The following is an 18,187-nucleotide window of genomic DNA, read 5'->3' on the forward strand; positions in this document are numbered from 1 at the left end:
GACCGGCGGCTGTGTATGCATGCGCATTTCTCTTTTTATCGTGTGTGTATGAGGGGAGAAAAGGAAAGAGGCTGTATGTGGAGCTGTCTGAGAGAGGGAGTTAGAGAGAGGGGGAGAGAGAGATGAAAAAAGAGGTTAGAGAGAGAGAGAGAGAGAGAAATCCGAGCTGACAGCTTTCTTAATAGAGCATGATTAACTCAGCCAGAGAAGCAGGGAATCGTAGGATTGCAGTTGCATTTTCAGTTCGGTATTTGGATGTATGTTAGCGACTTAGCTATAATGTCGACAGTGCATCCATTTCTGAAAGAATGTTTATTGATGATGCATCGACTTCAGTTAAAGTGGTGGCTGCATTTTTCATTTCTTAGTCTCCTTTCCGCTGTTTCGTTTGGAGAAGTCCGTTATGTTCTTCCAGAAGAGATGCAGAGGAGCTCTGTGATTGGAAACGTTGCGCGGGATCTGGGGCTGGAGGTGAAAGAGCTTGATGCTCGTCGAGCCCGTGTTGTTGCAGAAGGAACAAGCCAGCTGTGTGAACTGGACACTGCGTCAGGCAATCTTTTGATCAGCCAACGGATAGACCGAGAGGAGCTCTGCGCACAAGCCACTGCCTGCATTTTACAGTATCAGCTTTTACTTGAACAGCCCCTTCGAGCATTCAGCATAGTTTTGGACATTACAGATATAAATGACAACAGCCCAGTGTTTCCTACGGGGGAGATAAAACTGGATTTAGTGGAATCCACAGTTCTGGGGAGGCGCTTTCCCTTAGAGAGCGCGCATGACCCCGATTTCGGCACGAATTCTGTCCGTGAATATACACTGAGCCAGAATGACAATTTTGCACTGGAAATGGGTAACCAAATGAACGGAAATGCTTATCCTGAGCTAGTTCTTAAAAAGGCATTGGACCGGGAGGCACAAGTTGAACATGTACTGAAAATCAATGGAATTGACGGGGGAAATCCAGCTAGATCAGGAACTGCTTCTATCCTTATCCGTGTTTTAGATGCCAATGATAATGTCCCAGTTTTTAGCCAGCGAGTTTTCAAAGCCTCTGTGCCAGAGAACTCAGCCATAGGGACTGTCATAACCACGCTACAGGCCACGGACCTGGATGAGGGGGTGTATGGGAAGATAACTTATTTCTTCAGTCATCTGTCTGACAAGTTGGGAGGTGTTATTGAAATTGACCCTTTAAGTGGAGAAGTTCGCGTATCAGGTGTCATTGACTATGAAGAAGCTAGCTCACACGACCTAGATGTTCAGGCTAAAGATGGCGGTGGCCAGGCCTCACACTGTAAACTTATAATTGATGTGATTGACGTGAACGACAATAAGCCCGTGATAGAAATAAAGTCGGCCTCTTCTAACGTGGCTGAAGACTCCAAACCAGGGACTATGGTTGCTCTGATTAATATATATGATATGGACACTGGGAGCAGTGGGCGTGTCACCTGTACGATCTCAAAAAATGTTCCTTTTAAATTAGTATCGGAGGTCAAAAACTATTACATGCTAGTGACTGATGGAATATTGGACAGGGAAGTGCAACCAGAGTATAACCTCACAGTAACTGCCACTGATGCGGGCTCTCCCCCACTTACTAGTGTAAAAGTTATACCAATCGTGATTAGCGATATAAATGATAACCCCCCAACATTTATGCAAAGCGAGTACAATGCCAACATCTTGGAAAATCAACCCGTTGGCACGTTTGTCATTAAAGTCAAAGCGGAAGACGTTGACGACGGCTCTAACGCTAAAATCCAATACCAAATATCAAAGGACACAAACTCAGAAGTGTCATCTTTCTTAAGCATCAACTCAGACACGGGGGAGGTCTTTACCTCCCGCATGTTTGACTACGAACAGTCAGTTTACTTCCAAATTAAAGTGACAGCTAGAGACGGCGGTGGGCCTTCACTTTCCACCACCTGCATTATAAATGTGTTTATTAAGGACCAAAATGACAACGCACCTGTGGTCTTATATCCTGTGCAAAGTAGCGGTTACATTGCTGAAGATATGGTACCAGCTGAAGCGCCTAGAGGTTACCTGGTTACTAAGGTGGTGGCTGTGGACGCTGACTCAGGTCATAACGCATGGCTTTCTTACAGAATAATCAAAGCAACACGGCCTAACGTGTTTATGGTAGATCTGCATACAGGGGAAATCAGAACAACGCGAACATTCATAGAGGACGATGAACCAAAACATACTATTGTTGTATTAGTAACGGATAACGGGCTCGAATCTCTCTCTGCCACTGCGACAGTCAGCATAATGCTTGGTGATGGGCTCCCCGTTTTAAGTGAACTTTTAGAGTTTGCAGATGAGTCACAAGAGAGCGATAACTTAACGCTCTATTTGATAATCGCGCTTTCAACTGTGTCTTCTATGTTTATCCTTCTAATCAGCGGAGTGTTTTATTTTAAACTCTGTCGGCGTGGCTACGTTTACCGTTCAACCACAGCCAGTCTGCCCGTTTTCCCCACGACCTATTGCCCCTCTAGTTTTGCAGATTTTAGCCGTTGCGGCACCTTGCTGAATGATGAGCGATATGATTCCTTTATGACCACCGGGTCGTGGAGAGGCGATTTTCGTTTCGCATCAAATACAGACACCGACACTCTTAAGAAAAGAAGTGCGGCTTATCAGAAAAACACACTGAGGCGCCTCAGTGCAGACAGGGCCACGCTGAAGGTGAGGGCAGGTGCACCGCATCCCTGTTACGTGATCAAATGAGAGTGTGCCATAGCATGTTTTAACATGTTGGATTTGAGACGGACCATTTTAACAAAATGTTGTAACTGTGGTTTCTTTAAAAACTAAATAAATAAATAATGTTTCTATATAATTACTTAAAATATACACGTAATGGTTCTCCGTGATCTAGTGGTTCTAAAAGATTTTGTCCTATATATGGGTGTATTTGTGCACGAATATGTTGTCTTTTATATATAACCTCAACTTCACCGTCACATTGACACATTGGACACAGGTAGCAGTCTCAAACTTATAGGTGTTGATCTTTTGACATATTATTAGACATAGTATCACAGAAGTGTAACTAAAGTATGTATTGTATTTATTTATATTGCCTGTGACAGTTAAATGTAGCGTTTAGTAACTTTATAAATTTTCTGTCATTTTTTACATTTATTTTCTGTTTTTAATCTAAGAAAAAAAATATTTTATGGTTTATCCCCTTTATCTTATCTGCACAAGTAACAGACACAACATAATATTTGTAATACCTTTCAGTGTGGAAAAACATATAACTGATTAAATACATTAGTTGAAATGTCTCATTTTCTGCATTCAAAATGCAGGGCAGACCGTTATGACTTCTTCATTCATCCCTATGTCTTCTGAGAGTGATATAGTTGAAGAGAAGTAGTCTTAGGTCTAAGTCTTTTGCTTTGTCTGTGGTATTTTTGTTTTTGCCTGGGTAAAAACATTATTTGCAATTGTAATTTTCCATATTCAGCCTGTTTTATTTTTCTCTTTGCTTGTAGCCAACTTTTGTCATTGTTTTCATCCTTCATTTGCCCATCTATTATGTTAACCACTTATCCAGCTTGGGGTCTCAGGGCTTGAACCTATCCCAGCTGACATAGTCAAAGATGAGTACACCCCTGTGACGTTGTCAGTATTTTTATTTTTTATTTTTTTTTATTGTTTATTTTTTTTTTTTTTTTTTGGGGGGGGACCACAAAATTATTGTAACAGAGATCAAATAAAGCTTTGCACTACATAACTTTTATTGAACCATATGTCAACAGATTTTGTGCATTTGATGAAAAATAAACTTTTAGAAAAGCATCCCCTTTCCTTTCTGACTAATTTTCCCCCCATGAACAACAATAACAATAATAATAACAGAGCAGTTCCTGCTTATAGTGGTCACAAGTGACTTGAAAGAAGAAAGAAAATTCCCTTTGTGTGTCACTAGAATAACTAGTTCCTGATTTGTTGCTTCTTAACTTCTGCTTTCAGGCAACCCGTTTTAATTTCTTTTTAATTTACTCCTCTAAATGGAAGTGGGTGACCGCTTGCACACTCTCAGAACTCATGAGAACATAGTCACATATTTTAAATTTAGCTTATGGGAGATTGCCTGCCTTTTTTGTGTGACTCTTTTTTCTTCCTCCTGTGCCTTTGTCTACCAGATGTGCATTAGTCTATGTAAGAGCTTTATAGTTGCCTTTCATAGTTCTTTATTGCCTTTGGTAGACAGTATATCAAGTGCGGGAACTTGTAAAAGAAGGAAGTGGGGGATTTGGGCACAAGAGGGTAGACTGGACAAAATAATATTATTATATTCTTAAAAGTTAAATGCAAATTTAATAATAAAATACATGTGGATAACTACATACTGTTATAGTTTAGACTTTAATTGGATGTATTTGAATGATTTGGTAATTGTCTAGTGACAGTTATTTCTCAGTGTGAAAGATCATCAGTAGTCATCAGTGACCATATTATACCTGTTTTTTGATTATCACTCTGATCGCTTAAATGATATGGCCACTGCTGAACACATCAAAAGGAAACAAAGTAGTGTTAGTGGTGTTTTTCTCCCCCCCCCCCCCCCCTTTTTTTTTTTTTTTTTTGTTATTAGACTCTACCCTGGCCTACTTAACATTAAGTTTAGGACATAAAACAGTAAACACACAACAGTAAAAGCAAATCACATTTATTCCTACATTAAAAAACAAGTGTGTGTGTGTGTGTGTGTGTGTGTGTGTGTGTGTGTGTGTGTGTGTGTGTAGCTGTAAGCTTTATTCAGGTCAGTAGTTAAAATCTTACACAACACCTAAACTGTGAAATGTGTGCATGTGTGCATGTGTCGCATAAGGTGCCTGAGTGTGCCTACTCTTGCATACTACAGAGTGCCATGATGATGAAGCAAAGAGGTTTTGTCGTGAAAAGAATACCCTCATGAATTCATATGTGTTTCTGTTATAGCTCTAGACCCAATTCTGCTCTTTTTTCCCCCTCCGCTTAGTAATAATTCAGCGGGATCTGAGGTCGTAAGGGGGTGGCTGTAGCTCAGGTGGGTCACCTACTCACCGGAAAGTAGGCGGTTCGATCCCAGGCTCCTCCAGTCTACATGCCAAATATCCTTGGGCAAGATATTAACCCCATGTTGCCCTTCGATGCATCCATCGGAGTGTGAATGCGAGCGAATGTTAGATAGAAGCACTAAAAACCTTAGATAAAGTGCTTGTGTGAATGGGTATGATTGGGTGGGTGCACAAGTTGTATAAAGCGCTTCGAGTGCTCAGTGAGAGGAGAAAAGCGCTATATAAGAACCAGTCAATTTACCATTTGTGCACCTAATTTCATCTGTGCTAGGAGTGAAGGAGTACCCAAGATGGTGGCCCGGCAGTCTCCTCAACTTAAAGGTTTTCTTTTTATTTAGTGTATTTTTGTTTCACTTTTTCTCCAACATGCAGGAGCACAAATGCAGTCAAGGGCGTAGATTTGGTTTTGACATTGGTGGGGACGGATGATTCAACCACCAAACCCTGCCCTGTTTCTTTTTTTTTTCCTTTTTGTTTTTGCTTCTTAATAAAAAGAGGAGAAATATACTTGCCTACATATGCTATTCTACATGCTTTTAAACCATTTAAAATCACAATTCATAGTTTTATATGTGAATTATATAATGTTAAATTACTATTAAACAAATGACTGACTAAGTATTTTAGGCTTTAGTTTACTTCAGCCATATTCCATATAAATCAGGTATCATACAAAAATAAAAATAGTTTCAAATACAGTCATGGCAATAAAAGAATATGACTTTAAGGACTTAACAACATTAGTTCAGTTATAGTACACCAACATCTGTTATATTTTGGCACTAAGGGAACACTGAATGACCTGGTGGTTTTTGTCCATAAAACTACTCATCTAAGATTACCACAAAGTAAAAGATCTCTCAGCAAAATTATGCAACATTTTAGGCACACAACTGCCCCTATAAAATCATTGAGCTGGGACTTTTTATTCTAAACATGAACTACTGTTACAGCAACAGACATGGACTACTTGTGTCCCACACAACAACTCAATGTCCACTATGTGAAGAAGCCACACACATGCCTTCTCCTCTCGTTAACTGAGATAAACTGCTGGCATACTTGTTTTACATCTATACTGTCCAGTCTCTCCTGGTGGACATATAGCAGCATTGTTTAATCTCATTTGAGTCATTGTTGACCTTAGCCATCTTTTTAGTCTTCTGAGAGCACTGAAGCTTCCTTCATCCTCAGTACCTGCGTTTTATCCTCAGATTACAATTATTATTCTGTGCTTGATGTGCCTCACCTTTGGTCCTGACTCTTCCCCTCTGACTGCACTAGGACATATTGCCACCTGATAAAATAACACATTGATTCGTGCCATATAAAAAGTGAGACATGTCAATTCAGATTCTTTGTCAAATATACACTAATGAATCAATTTACGTCAGCAGCCTAACAATTGTCATGATAATAAATACTAGTTAATCTACAGCACCAAATCATCAGTCAGTCACCTGTGACCTCACCTCTTCACCTCTGTCTGAGCTACAACATGGCAGAGCTGCCTCTGTCACCTGATAAATAACAGTGAGACATTCCAAATACATGCAGTCACACATGTGCTTCAAATAGCCATGAACCAACAAGTCATCATCCAATTTCACCTGTGACCTTGTGCCACCATTGCTCTCTGAGCTTTGTGTTGGTTCTTCTGTCACCTGACAAATAGGACATACATGACAATAAGAATAAAATATGTAGCTGCTTCAGTGTTTCTGTCAATTTGTGCAGATCTTAACTCATTAGTAATGTTTGTAGGGTGAGTGCATTTTTAAAACAATTTGTGCAAACTGCATTACAAGGTGGAATATTTGCAAAATCACGACTACCTCATGATATTTTGTCTCAAAAATTAACCCTATGAATAAGTCAGTGCCACTAGGATGAAATTATTGTGTCACCAACATTTTAACATTAGACATATAATTTTAACAGCCTCTGTAAACTAATGTCCTGGCTTGCTCGAGGCTGCCGTTGTCTCTGACAGCTTCAATCAAAATTAGAAATGCTACTGTGGGAGACTGAGATAACTAATAGTGCTGCATGTTGTGCAGTTAGTTTTCAAAACACGTTATTCTTAGTTACATACAATTTTAGACTGATGTGGGCCAAAGCCTAGCATAGCCTGTAACGTTATTATGACGGACACATTTTATGAGTTAATTTGGCTTTAAGTGACTTACAGGTTTCTTTGAAAAATACTTTCTTATATCCAGGTTCTTCCTTTTTGCTGCCATCCTCCTCTCCTCCTCGCAGCGCAGGCTTGCCGCTGCTAAAACTAAACAGAGCTCCCTGAAAGGCTCAGCCAATCACATTGGCGATATTTGTCACATGAGGTAGGACCTCAGTAGAGAACGTAATTTAACTCTTTCTGCACCGCTGGGTGAATGAGACGTTGACAGATCGGGTTTTTTTTTCTTTCTATCGGTTTGATTTTCTTTACTCGAAGAGATCAAATTATTGGTGGGGACAATTCAATAATCGCTGAATATTGGTGGGGACATGTCCCTTCCGTCCATGCCAAATCTACGCCCTTGAATGCAGTACAGCAAAACTGAACTGCTTGCGGTTCTAAATCACAAAAACCTGCACACCTTCGCTGACAATTACTGGGACTCAACTCCCCCTGAGATCCGGAGGGTCACTGACTCCAATTCCACCGCTGAAGTGGCGTAGGCGACCGAGGCACAGGAAACAGAAGACAGCGGAGCTGAGGGCTAGGCTACGTGCTAACCCACACTGACTGGATATTCTGAGCCTCTTCCTCACCAACTCACGGTCACTAAATAACAAGATGGATGAGCTACAACTGCGGATCACCTCACGCCGTTTGGATTACTGTGTTATGATCATCACAAAGACTTGGTTGGACTCTTTTACCCCAGACACTGCGATTGAGCTAGCGGGCCACGCTACATTCACAGCAGACAGGAACAAAGAGTCCGGTAAAAAACGAGGAGGAGGTCTGCTAGTGTTTGTAAACAATAACTGGTGCGCCAACAACACAGTTAAAGTGTTCACTGCTGCCCGGACATAGAATACATGATGGTGCAGTGCAGACCCTTCTACTTGCCGAGAGAGCTCAAAGCGATCACAATAATAGCAGTTTATGTGCTGCCGCAAGCTAATGCTAAGTCAGCCACGGAGCTACTCCAGCGCTCCATTAATAAACAGCTTACAAAGCACCCAGACTGCGCTGTGATCGTGGCAGAAGATTTTAACCACGCAAACCTGAAATCTGTCCTGCCTGGATTCTTTAAAAACGTGAGCTTTCCGACCAGGTCAACGCCAACGCCAGATACCTACAAAGCCACCCCACTGCCTCAACTCGGACTCTCTGACCATCTCTCTCTGTCCCTGATCCCCTGACCTCTAATTCAAAGGTAAAAAACCATCGGTTTTTTGATAACACGAATTGGAGTGTATTTGCAGAAGGATCAGACTTTGAGGGCCACACATCTGCCGTACTTTCATACATACACTTCTGTACTGAGAGTGTAACAACAACAAAGACTATTAATGTGTTCCCGAACCAGAAGCCATGGGTCAACAGTGAGGTGAGAGCCCTACTAAGAGCACGTGACAGCGCCTTCAAATCAGGAGACCAACAAGTCTACAAAGAGGCATGCCAATCTCTGCTTAAAGGCATAAAAGAACCCAAGTGCAAATACAAACAGCGCATCGAGGAACACTTTAACACAACAACGATGATTCAGCATCTGAAGCAATGGTGTGACGACAACAACCTGCATCTGAACACAGCCAAGACCAAGGAGATGGTAATCGACTTCAGAAGAACAAAGCGATCTGAGCACTCTACCCTCTACATTGATGGGGAGGAGGTAGAAAGGGTAGAAAGCTTTAAGTTCCTTGGAGTCCACATCTCGCCCGACCTTACCTGGTCCACAAACATCTCCCACCAGGTAGAGAAAGCACAACAAAGGCTGTACTTCCTCAGGAAACTACATCAGGCCCAATTACCCCAGAGACTGCTAGTAAACATCTACCGCTCCACCATCGAGAGCCTTCTGACCTACTGCTGCACACTCTGGTTCAACTGCTGCACCGCGGAGGACAAGAGGAAACTGCAGCGGGTGGTGAGGACAGCAGAGCAGGCAACCGGCACTTCACTAACTCCCCTCGGAGACAACTATACTGGCAGACATCAGCAGAAAGCCAGTATCATCATCAAAGACCCCTCGCACCCTGGACACTCACTTTTCCCCCCCTTCCCTCTGGTAAATGCTACAGGTCCATCAGGTTGAAGACAAACAGACTCAACAGAAGTTTTTACCTACAGGCTGTCAAACATGCCCTACCTCCACCCTGATTGGAGGTAGGGCAACACTCATGGACATTACACCTTATTTATAAACCATATTTGTATTTATACTTCAATGCAACCAACACCCCTATCTCTTTATTATAACCTTATTTAGTATAGTTGCAACAGCACCCCCCCTCCCCCCCACACACACACTCAATGTGCAATATCACTGATCGCACTGCACCTCTCAATGCACCTGCTCCTCAGATGGCATGTATGTGTATTTATATATATGTAAGCGTGTATGTGGAAATATGTGTGTGTTTGTATGTACGCATGTATATATGTATATATACATATATGTATGTATGTGCGTGTATGTTTGTATGGGTGTATCCGCATTTTTGCAGGTGCATGTATAACTTGTACATATCTTTCTTGTGTAAATGTAAATTTGTCTGTTATTGTGTAAATACTTACGCTGTTGTGTACTTCACACAAACGGAGAAATGCCAAACTGCCTTTCATTGTTCTTGTAACAGTGACAATAAAAAGCCATTCTATTCTCTTCTAAATGCAGCGCATATTTTTTTGTTTAATTCTATCTAGGTCACAAGAACATTGTTCAAAGCTCTGTTTCAGCAGTGCTGCTGTAAGATAGGAAAGAATTTCCAGTTTACATAAGGGCTTACTTTAAATATTGAAAGTCTCACTAAGATTCAGTGATTCTAAAAACTGAGGGTAATCTTGTTTTGTCTTGCTTTGGCTTCCAGAATCATCTTGTCCAGAGGGGACATCAACGTTTTAGTTGATTAATTTTTGTTTGTTTTTTTCACCAGGTTCTTAAATCATGACCTTCTTAAATGTCATTACATACTGTCACTAAAATATCTAGATTTTGCACCAAATCCTTAGTGTTTTATGTGATAAATTGTCACAGATTTTTTTTTTTTTTTTTGCAGTCGTTGCACAACAGTGTTCTAAACATGAGGAGGAACAATCAGTGCAATTAAATTCTCAAACACTAGATTATTAAATCTAAAATATTTTGGTCTGGGTAAAATGCTGCTTTAAAAACTCAAAAGATCAAATTATGGTATTCCATTGTATCAGTATTGCACTTGCAGTGTGTAAAACCAATAAATATGCATTTATTTTATTTTATTGTATTGCTGTTGTTCTTCAGGATACATACTAACTACTGTCTTTTTTTCTTCTTTCTTTTCTTGGTGCATGTCCTGGATCTTCCACTTCAATCTAATAGGTAAGATTATTTTGATTTCCCCTTTTCCCTGAAATCTCACCCCAAACACTGTAATCCTTATCATTGCAATATACAGCCACAATTAATATGAAATTCACAGTTCCCTTTACACAGTACATGATAGTATTTCACCACAACCCATGATCTACATTGACACTAGATATGAAATGTTATGAGTGTTTATACAACAAATATCCCCAGAAATGTTTCATTGAAAGTCATATTGGTGCAGGACTGAGACTGCAGGTAGCAGTCTTGAAACACAGCAGCAACATTACTCTAGTTTGTGTGCGTTGTGTAGTTCTACCCTAGGCTTTATGCTACATGAATATTAATGTGAATATTTCTGGCTTCTGCTGTGGACTCTTTGCCTAAATAATGCTCAATCATGGTGCACAAAATATTTTGCTCTTCAGCAGGATGTTAATATGTGTGAGGAGGGAAGCGTGCAAGAAAGTATCAAAACCTATCAAATTTATCCATTCCTTTCAGCTCTACAAAAAAGAAAACAAACCAAAAAAAAACAACAAACAAACATACTGCTCTGAAATGTGTCATTATTTTTTCATGCCTCTGGATGAGTGTAGCAGTACTTTCAATGTTGATTCCACTGCTCAAATCTAGGTCATTGGACTCATCAGTTAGATTAGATCAGATTATCTATCCGTCTATCTATCCACTCATTCTCTGCTGTATCTTTGTATACATTTGTTCATTTATCTATGTAACCATCTGTCAGCCTGCCTCTCTGTCTGCAGATATGCAGCTCAGTATGGTTTTGCACAGAATCTGTGTGTTTGTCCACACTTCAGTCTCAACATAATGTTTGTGAAATGAATTCGCTCAATCTCTTATATTTTTTAGTCTGCTGGATATATTGTATCAGAAAACTTTGTCGTTGCTGTCAGTCCACTCCGTTCACGGCAAATTTTGGACCTACTTAGGTGGTCATAAGATGACTTGTAAACAGAGATGATAATGAAACAGACAGTATATTAATCACCTGTTATGGAAAAAATATGCTTAATTTATTTAACTTATTCGTTTATCTTTTGACTTGTCTATGCTTATCGAGATTTTGCTTTCTTTTGCATGAATAAAGGTTGGGTGTCGCTAAAAAACAATGTATGCAGTAGTCAGGAAAGACTAAAAAGTGGAGCATCAGTGCTCAGACACTTGCCGTTTTAATTCATCACTGCTGGTGGTGCTGTTGCCTAAGCAGACTTGTGCAATGCGCATTAAAGACACAAAGTCACCACCCGTCTTTAAAGGAAATAGGCGATGGCTATTAAGCTGTCGTGGCTTTGGGTAAATTTAAAAGAAGACTGTACACACTGCAAAGCCTCTATGATAAATAGCTGGAGCTTTCTGTACCGATGACTGTGCTGTTTTGGACCTGATATTACTGGGAAGAAATGGATAATATGAAGCACAACGGTACCCTGCGTCAGTGGAACGTCTTCATTTTGCTTTCCTTTGTGGTTGCTGCGGTCAATGGACAAATCCGCTATTCTATACCAGAAGAGATGAGGAAAGGACTCTTTGTCGGAGACATTGCAAAAGACCTGGGCTTGGATGTCAGACGGTTGGTATCTGGTCGAGCTCGACTGGTAATAGAAGATGATAATCAATATGTCGTGCTGAACCAGAACAAAGGCCATATCGTTGTCAATGAAAGAATTGACAGAGAAAGATTATGCGCTAAGAAATCTCCGTGCAGCTTTAGTCTGGAAATTGTTCTTGAAGAGCCACTCGAATTGTTTTCCATTACTATCGAAATACAAGATATAAATGATCATGCTCCCGTTTTCCCAAAAAAAGAAATTAATTTAGAAATTAGCGAATCGACGCCGACTGGGACTGTGTTTTTGCTTGATAGTGCAGCTGATCCTGACGTAGGGACAAACTCACTGCAGAGTTATTCTTTAAAAGCAAACGAACATTTTGTTCTCAAACAACATACTCGAGCAGATGGGAGTAAATATGCCGAAATGGTGCTTCAGAGTGGTTTGGACCGCGAGAAGCAAAGCAAACACGCGCTCATATTAACGGCTGTCGATGGTGGGGAGCCGCAGATGTCCGGAACGGTAAAAATACACATATCTGTGCTGGATGCAAATGACAACTCGCCTGTTTTTACACAGTCCATATACAAAGCCTCTGTATTGGAAAATGCTTTACGAGGCACAATTATTGCCACAGTCAGTGCAGTAGACGCTGACCAAGGTTACAATGGTAACGTTACATATTCATTCACACACCTAGAAGATGGTTCCGCTTGTCCTTTTGAAATAAATTCCAACACGGGTGCGATTAAACTCGTCGGGGATATCGATTATGAGGCTTCTCCAAATTACGAGATAAACCTCCAAGCAAAAGATCCATGGGGTGTCACAGGAGCCAGCAAGTTAGTGATCGAAATAGTAGATGAAAATGATAACAGTCCAATAATCACAATGGCTTCATATTCGGGGAAGATTTCAGAAGATTCTCCTCCTGGCACAGTTGTGGCGTTAATTAGTGTCCAAGATAAAGATTCTGGGAAAAACGGACAGGTGCATTTAATTATAGATGAACATCTGCCTTTCAAAATTAAATCTTCTCTCAGAAACTATTATACATTAATCACTGCGCAAACTCTCGACCGAGAGAAGCTTCCCACGTACAACATTACTCTCACTGCCACTGATGAGGGCTTCCCAGTATTATCGAACAAGAAATCCGTCTATTTAGAAGTTAGCGATATTAATGACAACGCTCCAGTTTTTAGTCAAAGTCTTTACAGCGCTCAGGTAACGGAAAACAATTCTCCAGGTGTCCCTCTGTTGCAGATTCGCGCTACTGATTTGGACCAGGGCCAGAATGCACGTATATCATATTTTCTTTTTGAAGACGAGCTGAATGGAAATCCGGTATCCGCATATTTCTCCATTAATACAGAAAGTGGAGTCATTCAGTCTCTGCGTTCACTGGACTATGAACAAGTCAAAGAGTATAAAATACGAGTTAAAGCACAAGATGGTGGGTCACCCCCACAGAGTAGTAACACATCAGTTATTGTACATGTACAGGACCAGAATGACAACCCTCCTCAGGTTCTGTACCCAGTCCAGACTGGTGGCTCTCTGGTGGCTGAAATGGTGCCTCGTTCAGCCGATGTGGGATATCTGGTGACTAAAGTGGTGGCTGTTGATGTGGACTCTGGACAGAATGCCTGGCTCTCCTATAAACTGCAGAAAGCCACAGACAGGGCGCTGTTTGAAGTGGGCTTACAGAATGGAGAAATCAGAACTATCCGCCAAGTCACTGATAAAGATGCTGTCAAACAAAGACTGACTGTTATAGTGGAGGACAACGGGCAGCCCTCTCGTTCAGCTACAGTCATCGTTAACGTGGCAGTGGCGGACAGCTTCCCTGAAGTGCTGTCGGAGTTCACTGAGTTGACCCACGACAAGGAGTACAATGACAACTTGACTTTTTACTTAGTCTTGGCTCTGGCTGTAGTTTCCTTCCTCTTCATCACGTGTTTAGTGGTTATTATATCAGTCAAAATCTACAGGTGGAGACAGTCTCGCATCCTGTATCACTCCAACCTGCCTGTCATTCCATATTATCCACCACGTTACTCAGACACTTTGGGGACAGGCACTCTTCCACATGTGTACAATTACGAGGTGTGCAGGACGACTGACTCCAGAAAGAGTGACTGTAAGTTCGGCAGAGCTGGTAGTCAGAACGTGCTGATAATGGACCCCAGTTCTACAGGAACGATGCAGCGGATACAGCGTGAAAAGAGCATCCTGGATGAACCAGACTCTCCGATAGAGGTTTGTTTATGTTTTACATTTTTTTGTTTTTTACATTTGTGTAAAACATAAACAAGTGTAACAATAGCTCCTCATCATAAAAACGTTATCTTTGTGTTATACATGATCAGCGAACAGCGAATATATATATATATATATATATATATATATATATATATATATATATATATATTCATCAAATGACAATGTTTGTTTTTATGCAGGGTTAATATAATTACGTCTAAATACTGTAGTAGTTACATTCTGAAATGGAAACGGCTCCACTGTCCTGTCACTGTCCTTGGTGCTGAACTGCTTTGCTCTGAGATGCAGTCGTCATTATTATCGTTGAGATTTCTAAGACTTTGAAGAGGCCATTCATTTAGGATCCACTTGTATGTTTTATTTATAATGAAGTTTATTATATAAATAATAACAAATGAATAAATAATAAAAAAAACGACAACCTATAATTCTATTATTACCAGTCCAGATTCATTTAATAGCAAGCAAGTTTTGCTTTATTATCATTCGTTATTCTTTAAAATTTACAGGTCACCAGCAATGTGTATTTTTTTATGTCAATAGGGGACATGTGACGGTAACTTTGAAATCCGCGGTTATCAAAAAATGTTTTAAAAAGAAAGAGAAAAAGAGAAGAAAGTGCCAGTGGTCTTTTTGCTTTGTGTCACACACTTTTGCTTTTTTCCAGTTGAATTAATCTTTTTTCTAACAGTGAAAGTCAGTATTTTCTGCATTCTTTAATTCACTTAACAGACGTACGTGCCTTCAAAGTGAAATCATTACTTCGTGCAAATGCGTTATTTCTACAGAGATAGTGTGCAGAGTGATGAACGTGGACATTGGCTTTTCTACTTTCATATTATACCCTCTAAGTGACGCTGTTGCCTGGTAAATCTATTCTTCCGTGCATTTCGAGACAGGGCTGTTTCCTCCCCCATCACTGCGTTTTGTAACGGCAGATGATCTGCTTTTCATAGGAGCTGGATCAAATAGAATACACACCTGCTTTTTTATTTAACGTCATATATCGACCTATGATGTGTGAGTCGTCCTCTTTAAGTTAAAGCCCTCGATCCATTGCTCGGTTTTGGTTTTTAAGTCCTATTTTCAAAAATGGCATTTGGAGTAGAACATCGAGACCGAGTTGTAAGATGGCGAATGCGACTTACAGCCAGCCTGTTTCTTTTTCACGTCCTTTTTCTTTATCGAGCGGAGGCACAGATCCGATATTCGATCCCAGAGGAGCTCAAAACGGGGTCCCTTGTTGGAAATGTGGCACAAGATCTCGGCTTGGATCTAAAAAGGCTTCGTTCTGGACGGGCCCGTATCGTTACGGGAGAAAGCATTCAATACACAGAGCTGAAAACAGACAAAGGGACTTTAGTTGTGAATGAGAGAATAGACCGAGAGCAGCTTTGTGGGGATTTGACTCCATGTAGCTTTACCTTTGAGATTTTATTGGAAAAACCGATGGAGCTGCACCCTGTGACGATAGAGGTATTGGATGTAAATGATAACGCTCCCACTTTTCAGAACAGTTACTTGGAATTTGAAATAAGCGAATCTGCTGCGCTTGGTTCCCGTTTTGTGCTGGAGAGTGCGGAGGACGCTGATGTTGGGCAAAACAGTCTGCAGAACTACATTTTAACTCCGACAGACAATTTTGTGTTGAAACAACATGTTAATCCGGATGGAAGTAAATATGCTGAAATGATGCTTCAGAAGCCTTTAGACAGAGAGGTACAGCCGCGCCTATCTTTAAAACTGTTGGCCGTTGATGGTGGAAATCCACAGAAATCTGGGACAGTAAATATAGAGGTAAACGTATTAGATGCGAATGACAATGCTCCGGTGTTTAATCAATCCTTATATAAGGCCGCGGTGATTGAAAATGCCCCAAAAGGCACGCATGTTGTTACAGTGAATGCGAGCGACATTGATACCGGTTCAAATGGAAAAGTGGCATATTACTTTTCAAAATCAAAGGCAGGGATAGCTGATTTATTCGATATAGATGAAGCTACTGGTCGAATATATGTGGCAAAGGAAATCGACTTTGAAATGGACAAAAAGATTGAGTTCAGGGTTCAAGCGAAAGATCAAGGGGGACTGACAGATTCAAGTAAAGTTGAAATTGAGGTCTTGGATATAAACGATAATGCACCGGTCATTAACGTGATGTCATTCACTAGTCCTGTGTCAGAAGACTCACCTCCGGGTACCACTCTTGGCATTATTAACGTGAAAGATCTTGATTCGGGTGAAAACGGACAGGTAAGGTGCACGATCGAAGGCAGTGTTCCTTTTAAAATTAAATCCAATGTGAGAAATTATTATACACTAATAACTGATGCTGCCTTAGATCGTGAAAGTTTGTCAGAATTTAACATCACCGTTATTGCCTCAGACGCGGGCTCCCCTCCGCTATCAACCAGAAAAACTTTTAATCTAAAGGTGTCAGATGTTAATGACAATTCCCCAAAATTTCCTCAAAATTTTTACAGGGCTTGGATTGTGGAAAATAACTCTCCTGGTCTTTCTATCATGACTGTTAATGCTAAAGACCCCGATGAAAACCAAAACGCCCACGTTTCCTACATTTTGGAAGAATGTGAGATTAATGGGTCTCCAGTATCTGAATACGTTTCTGTTAATGCAGAAAGCGGAGTGGTGCACGCAGTGCGTTCGTTTGACTATGAGCAAATCAAACAACTGTTATTCATTGTAAAAGCGCAGGATGGAGGCTCTCCTCCACTCAGTAGCAACGTGACTGTGAAAATAATGATCCAAGACCAGAACGACAACCCCCCTCAGGTTCTGTACCCAGTCCAAACTGGTGGCTCTCTGGTGGCTGAAATGGTGCCTCGTTCAGCAGATGTGGGCTATCTGGTGACTAAAGTGGTGGCTGTTGATGTGGACTCTGGACAGAATGCCTGGCTCTCCTATAAACTGCAGAAAGCCACAGACAGGGCGCTGTTTGAAGTGGGCTTACAGAATGGAGAAATCAGAACTATCCGCCAAGTCACTGATAAAGATGCTGTCAAACAAAGACTGACTGTCATAGTGGAGGACAACGGACAGCCCTCTCGTTCAGCTACAGTCATTGTTAACGTGGCGGTGGCGGACAGCTTCCCTGAAGTGTTTTCGGAGTTCACTGAGTTGACCCATGACAAGGAGTACAATGACAACCTGACTTTTTACTTAGTCTTGGCTCTGGCTGTAGTTTCCTTCCTCTTCATCACGTGTTTAGTGGTTATTATATCAGTCAAAATCTACAGGTGGAGACAGTCTCGCATCCTGTATCACTCCAACCTGCCTGTCATTCCATATTATCCACCACGTTACTCAGACACTTTGGGGACAGGCACTCTGCCACATGTGTACAATTACGAGGTGTGCAGGACGACTGACTCCAGAAAGAGTGACTGTAAGTTCGGCAGAGCTGGTAGTCAGAACGTGCTGATAATGGACCCCAGTTCTACAGGAACGATGCAGCGGATACAGAGTGAAAAGAGCATCCTGGATGAACCAGACTCTCCTCTAGAGGTTTGTCATTTCATATAGACATATTTGTTCTTTATCCTTTATTTAATTGCTTCGGTGAAATAGCTTCTCAATTTTGCAAAATTTCCAGCAACAAGAACAGAGTCTTAGTTTACATTAGCAGTCAGGTAATTCTAGATTACCACAATTGACACATTCTCCACACATCCTCCACAATAATCAGGGG

General features: G+C 41.0%; 2 protein-coding genes and 1 pseudogene across 2 annotated transcripts; all 3 read left to right on the plus strand.

Moving 5' to 3' along the window:
* On the plus strand, positions 1-3,633 carry pcdh2g14 (protocadherin 2 gamma 14). The gene has a single exon (XM_006781409.3). It carries the CDS (start codon positions 256-258, stop codon positions 2,743-2,745), a length of 2,490 nt encoding a protein of 829 aa, XP_006781472.2. The 5' UTR covers positions 1-255; the 3' UTR covers positions 2,746-3,633.
* An 8,232-nt stretch (positions 3,634-11,865) lies between these two features.
* Positions 11,866-15,231, plus strand: LOC148106175 (protocadherin gamma-A7-like). The gene is made up of 3 exons (XM_087851863.1): positions 11,866-12,414; positions 13,702-14,454; positions 15,211-15,231. Exons 1-3 carry the CDS (start codon positions 12,043-12,045, stop codon positions 15,229-15,231), a joined length of 1,146 nt encoding a protein of 381 aa, XP_087707989.1. The 5' UTR covers positions 11,866-12,042.
* LOC148106176 (protocadherin gamma-A2 pseudogene) lies at positions 15,228-18,021 on the plus strand (annotated as a pseudogene).
* The last annotated feature ends 166 nt before the right edge of the window (positions 18,022-18,187 follow it).

This window comes from Neolamprologus brichardi, chromosome 2, assembly GCF_056152115.1.
Source record: "Neolamprologus brichardi isolate AB-2024 chromosome 2, ASM5615211v1, whole genome shotgun sequence".
Classification (NCBI taxonomy): Eukaryota; Metazoa; Chordata; class Actinopteri; order Cichliformes; family Cichlidae; genus Neolamprologus; species Neolamprologus brichardi.